The sequence below is a fragment of the Pecten maximus genome, chromosome 8 (assembly GCF_902652985.1).
Source record: "Pecten maximus chromosome 8, xPecMax1.1, whole genome shotgun sequence".
Classification (NCBI taxonomy): domain Eukaryota; kingdom Metazoa; phylum Mollusca; class Bivalvia; order Pectinida; family Pectinidae; genus Pecten; species Pecten maximus.
Genome location: NC_047022.1, coordinates 44,412,979 through 44,419,768, shown reverse-complemented (window position 1 = coordinate 44,419,768; position 6,790 = coordinate 44,412,979). Strand labels below are relative to the sequence as shown.

Genomic DNA, 6,790 nt, shown 5'->3' with positions numbered 1-6,790 from the left:
GTTATAACCAGTCACAGTACATGGGAAATCAGTTATAACCAGTCACAGTACATGGTTAATCAGTTAAAACCGGTCACAGTACATGGTAAATCAGTTATAACCAGTATGGTATGTAAAACAACTATTCTCTCTGTATAACCGGTCACAGTACATGGTAAATCAGTTATAACCAGTATGGTACGTAAAACAGCTGTTCTGTCTGTATAACCGGTCACAGTACATGGTAAATCAGTTATAACCGGTCACAGTACATGGTAAATCAGTTATAACCAGTATGGTACGTAAAACAGCTGTTCTGTCTGTATAACCGGTCACAGTACATGGTAAATCAGTTATAACCGGTCACAGTACATGATAAATCAGTTATAACCGGTCACAGTACATGGTAAATCAGTTATAACCAGTATAGTATGTAAAACAACTATTCTCTCTGTATAACCGGTCACAGTACATGGTAAATCAGTTATAACCAGTCACAGTACATGGTAAATCAGTTATAACCAGTATGGTATGTAAAACAACTATTCTCTCTGTATAACCGGTCACAGTACATGGTAAATCAGTTATAACCGGTCACAGTACATGGTAAATCAGTTATAACCAGTCACAGTACATGGTAAATCAGTTATACTTCGTATGTCTTTAAACTTTATTTAACAGGTGAGATATTTTGCCAACTGCGATGACGTCAATGTCGGATAATCATGACGGTCATTCTGTTAAGTGTATTCCTCAAGTGATCCCTAAAGCATATTTATTTTTACTTTTACTTTTGAACTTGACCAGATCTCAGCTAAAGTACAAATGTTGGTAGATGTATATTTGACCTTGGTAATCTAGGCATCCTTATAACACCTTCTGTAAAGGAAGCCAATATTTAACACACGTGTGTCAATAGCGTCCCCATACTTCTAAAGAGTTTATCAAGGTGGGCAATCTAGAACATGTCACTACGGCCATCCTTTACTATTGTATAAAATTTATAAAACATACACAAATTCAGAATATGAGTGCTTTAACAAATAAAAGTGTACCCGCTACGGTACTCGAGTACTTGGCGCACACCTGAAGATTTATACATTAGAATTTAGCTATTTAGTTTGGTGTTGTTACACCTCGACTGATACACTCTTACGTACATATAAAACGTTAAGTTTGGTGTTGTCACATCTCGACTGATACACTCTTACGTACATATAAAACGTTAAGTTTGGTGTTGTTACACCTCGACTGATACACTCTTACGTACATATAAAACGTTAAGTTTGGTGTTGTTACACCTCGACTGATACACTCTTACGTACATATAAAACGTTAAGTTTGGTGTTGTTACACCTCGACTGATACACTCTTACGTACATATAAAACGTTAAGTTCGGAGTTGTTACACCTCGACTGATACACTCTTACGTACATATAAAACGTTAAGTTTGGTGTTGTCACACCTCGACTGATACACTCTTACGTACATATAAAACGTTAAGTTTGGTGTTGTTACACCTGGACTGATACACTCTTACGTACATATAAAACGTTAAGTTTGGTGTTGTTACACCTCGACTGATACACTCTTACGTACATATAAAACGTTAAGTTTGGTGTTGTTACACCTCGACTGATACACTCTTACGTACATATAAAACGTTAAGCTTGGTGTTGTTACACCTGGACTGATACGCATGTACAGATGTAGATAGAAGAACTGCAATAATTGACGACATTCCCCTGGCTATAAAGTTTTAATGGAGAGTTGTTCGGTTGTATCTTAAAGGTAAACTACTTTATTTTTGCATTACATAATGTTTAATTTATATAGAAACATTACAATTTGTTTAATTCTCGTTAAAACGGAATGTTGATATCAATTGAACAAGTCTGCTGTATGAAATCTGACACAACTTACCGGTAAAGGTGTGAGTCATTTAAGTAATTTTTATTGCTTGCTGAATTTAAATATTTATGAATTCGTCACAAAGCCGAAAGTTGTGTAAAAATATGGAGCTGCCTGAAGTGTCCATTACCTTATACCCAGCCGACGACAATCCATTTGTAACAAGTTGCATCTTCTAAAGCCCATCAGCTACATTAAAAAAAAACAGCAACAAGGTATAATTACATGGTCCATGATCCAGTACTTTCCCATTTTCCATGTATTCGTTTTTGTAATTTAACCGGATAGGACGTCAAAAATCCTAGCAGGTTTGCAAAAATCAGTACGAAAATGATGTAAAATATCAACCTAGAATGAAGATATCATGGCATTGTCACACTGGAAATAGACGAGGAGACTCTCGGTGTCACGTGAGGTTAAACCCAATGTCACGTGAGTTTACACTAAGGGTTTGAATGATTATTAATACATTTACATAAAATAATTACACTTTGCTCGCAACTTCATTACATCCGGGTAACTGGGATGGCTGGTAAATGATTCATGCTTTCTGTTCCATTCAAAGTTCTGATGATGTGTGCGCTGGTGACAAATTTCTCTCGTTTTTTTTATTTTTTTTAAGTAGGCATATTTTGGGGCTTGAAACATTTCGGGGAGGAATGTAATGTGAATTTTAAAGAATGTACTTTTCGGTGTTATGACTAAACAAACCCTAAAATCAAAGCTTTGACTGGGTAATAACATCGACATAGGATGTACTCTGAACCGCTGACGTATGCCCTGTAGGTCATCGAACTGATAATTGTCAGTAGTACATATCATATATAGGACTTTACAAGTATACGACAAACATTTGATATTTCTATATCCGAAAATGATTCTGATTTAGAACACAGATCTTACATCTATGTGGGGTTTTTTCTAACTTCTTAAACATGGTATCAGAAAGGCAGCTTGCAGATTCGATCAGGAACACTCTCTACTTCAGCTCGCCACAGATATCTGGCTATGTTTGGTTCTGACGCCAACCAACCTTTAGCAACCAAACACTATTTGACACTGCGCAATGTTCGTCCCGATTTCAGGACGGAAAGAAAGAGACAATAATATCAGTATTCATCAGTCTAAACTTGGTGACAACGGTGTGTACTTACAGTTTTTGTATTATCACGAATACACACCAAGTTAATAATCATTCCACCGCTTCAAGTAATCTATAACGGAATATGTGTACCAAGCGGAACAAACATAAAGAACGAAGGAAATAGCTTTTCGTTTGTTTTGGCATATTGTTATATTTGTATTTACCTGGTCGTCATTTTCAATCCGATTTGTTACAGGCCTTTTGTCTGCCTTCCTTCTCGACTGTTGAGTCACACCTGTTGTCTTTCTTCCTTCTCGACTGTTGGGTCAGCCCTGATGTCCGACTGCCTTCTCGACTGTTGGGTCAGCCCTGTTGTCCGACTGCCTTCTCGACTGTTGAGTCAGACCTTTTGTCTTTCTTCCTTCTCGACTGTTGGGTCACGCCTTATGTCTGCCTTCCTTCTCGACTGTTGAGTCAGGCATTTTGTCTGCCTTCCTTCTCGACTGTTGGGTCAGCCCTTTTGTCTGCCTTCCTTCTCGACTGTTGGGTCAGCCCTGTTGTCTGCCTTCCTTCTCGACTGTTGGGTCAGCCCTGTTGTCCGACTGCCTTCTCGACTGTTGGGTCAGCCCTGTTGTCCGACTGCCTTCTCGACTGTTGGGAAAGGCCGTTTCTGCCTTCCATCTCGACTGTTTGGTCAGGCCTTTTGTCTGCCTTCCTTCTCGACTGTTGAGTCAGACCTTTTGTCTTTCTTCCTTCTCGACTGTTGGGTCAGACCTTTTGTCTGCCTTTCTTCTCGACTGTTGGGTCAGCCCTGTTGTCTTTCTTCCTTCTCGACTGTTGGGACAGACCTTTTGTTTGCCTTCCTTCTCGATTGTTGGTTCAGCCCTGTTGTCTTTCTTCCTTCTTCACTGTTGGGTCAGGCCTTTTGACAGCCTTCCTTCTCGACTGTTGGGTCAGGCATTTTGTCTACCTTCCATCTCGACTGTTTGGTCAGGCCTTTTGTCTGCCTTCCTTCTCGACTGTTGGGTCAGACCTTTTGTCTGCCTTCCTTCTCGACTGTTGGGTCAGGCATTTTGTCTGCCTTCTATCTCGACTGTTTGGTCAGGCCTTTTGTCTGCCTTCCTTCTCGACTGTTGTGTCAGGCCTTTTGTCTACCTTCCTTCTCGACTGTTGGGTCAGGCCTGTTGTCTTTCCTCCATTCTCGACTGTTGGGTCAGCCCTGTTGTCTTTCCCCCATTCTCGACTGTTGGGTCCGGCCTTTTGTCTGCCTTCCTTCTCGACTGTTGGGTCAGGCATTTTGTCTGCATTCTATCTCGACTGTTTGGTCAGGCCTTTCGTCTGCCTTCCTTCTCGACTGTTTGGTCAGGCCTTTTGTCTGCCCTCCTTCTCGGTTGTTTGGTCAGGCCTTTTGTCTGCCTTCCTTCTCGACTGTTGGGTCAGGCCTGTTGTTTTTCTTCCTTCTCGACTGTTGGGTCAGGCCTGTTGTCTTTTTCCTTCTCGACTGTTGGGTAAGGCCTGTTGTCCGACTGCCTTCTCGACTGTTTGGTAAGGCCGTTTGTATGCCTTCCTCTCAAATATTAATGGACTAAGAAGATACAATTGGATGGACTTGACGCTCCGTCAACTAGCAAAATTTTAAAATATTTTAGCTATAGATTACGGTAAAGTAGTACGGACTCACTGCCAATGAACCTATAGACTGTGGACAATTACTCTTTGTTGACTTCCCGTTTGTTTTCAAATCGGAAAAATATACATTTTTTTACGTAAGCGATGGTTCTGTCAGTTTGGCTAATGTTTTTTTCATTAGAAACGTGACCATTTGGGTTATATGGATCTCATTTAATCTCTTCGCGAACTTTATGCGCTGTGCTTGACAGGGAAATACACAGACACAAACGCTATATCAAGAACTCTTTCAATGCAGAGGGCTAGATGCAATAGAGTCTACATTACAACGACATGATGCTGTTGTTTCGTCCTTCTAAGGCCTCAATTGTTAATACCACGTGACGAAGAAAACTCAAACGATAATCGGGATTCGAAGATGTCCCAGGATTCCAAAAAAATTATAGATTTCAAAAAAAATATTTAATACATGTGTCGATTATTTCAGGGTTTGTGTTGTTGAAAAAAATATATTGACCTTCATTCTCGATCGACAGAGGTCAAATATCCAAAGAATACAAATTTAAAAAAAAATCGTTCAAATCAGGTTCTTTTCCCGGTCGTTTTATATCTTTTACGCTCAGTGCGTTGTATAGTTTATGGTCAGGGATAACTTTTCTCCGTAATATGTTATCAGAAAATATGTCAAGGTCAGTGTCCCAGTACAAGTTCAGGCACAGAAATGTTATATTTGGTCAATAGAGGACACAGTTCTTAAGATAGGTCCAGAAATGTTAAAGTGTACAGAGAGATTTTGGCCTAGATTGGGTACTGTTAAAGAATTTAACTGTTTTTTAAATCTAAGGGAGAGGTATATTTGACGAATGTTTGTAATACCTGTCCGCTAATTACAGATTAGAGACAAATCACACGTCTAAGCTGCTGTCGCCCGAGGCGGGGTGTAGATTACTGCTAATTTAATACCTCTTTAGGATACGAACCACAAATCCGGACTTAACGTCCCGGATTCGATTTGCTACTTAGAGCGCTCCTCGTACGGTTTTGTACGATAATTAGTATAAGAATGAGCGATCGTTATACCGGATCACGTGCCTGTGCGGTTTATGAATGAAATGGAGGATGAACGTGATTGTGGTCGGGACATACGTAACATTCCTGTCCTACATTTACACCAATGACAAACGACATAACGACTTAGATTGGATAAGACGTAATAAAAACCTGTATGTAATCAATTCTGTGTTTACTCGGCCTCATTTGAATATTCTTGTTTGATTTTAATTATTTTGACATATAGCCGTCATCACTTTTGATTGATATTCACGGACAATACATCAAACAATTAATGGTACTGTATACATTTAAATATCTAATGTGTCATAGACCAGTTTCCTAACGACCTACTTCTAATAAAAGGTGGACGTGAAAAAAATGAATTAAATCATTTTTTACTGCAACCAATTTACCTATTGCATGTATGTATCAGGTCAAACCAGAGTGACCTGTCATCAGTATAGATTTACGGAACACTCACCGTCGTAAGTATCAGGATTATTACCGTAATAGTCTCCGTATTCGTTTTAAACCGTTATCAAAATTCATAATCGGAAGACTTTCATATTATGTAATTCACGTTTATAAACAATAAATCGGTATGATGTGACCATTGTTTAATGGTACTACAATACGGAGCTTGTGGACGGCTCCCAGATGTAGTGGACGGCTCGGGCCCTTGGACTATCGGGACTATCGGACCTTCGGACTATCGGGACTATCGGACATTCGGACTATCAGACCTTCGGAATATCGGGCCTTCGGACTAAAGGACATTCGGAATATAGGGTGTCACCGCTTACAGGTCAGATCGATACTATCTCTAAAGGACTAACTACATAGAGATACTGATATCGTATGGTAAAACAAGGAGTATTTCAAGGTAATAAGCCACCACTCATGTCAATGGGACCAACTATAGGACGGATTCAGATAGACAGAAAGCTAGGCGGTAAAAGGAAATTACATTTGGTTAAAATTCTTCTGTGAAAGCTTTGTTGACGTGCTGATAGACTGATGCGGGTCTGTAAAACATGAATGTCGTACATTACTGTGGATTAAATCATCACTTAGACCTCAGAGTAGATCACAGTATTAATAAATCATCAATTAGACCTCAGACTAGATCACAG

At 39.6% G+C, this 6,790-nt stretch overlaps 1 protein-coding gene across 1 annotated transcript in view; it reads right to left on the bottom strand.

The window, feature by feature from the left end:
- Nucleotides 1-4,374: 4,374 nt before the first annotated feature.
- The window catches only part of LOC117332356 (uncharacterized protein DDB_G0290685-like), a 50,492-nt gene continuing 48,076 nt past the window's right edge, over nucleotides 4,375-6,790 (bottom strand). Inside the window, exon 6 of the mRNA XM_033891242.1 lies at nucleotides 4,375-4,542. Coding sequence (XP_033747133.1) covers nucleotides 4,375-4,542 — 168 coding nt within the window. The remainder of the gene's footprint in view (nucleotides 4,543-6,790) is intronic.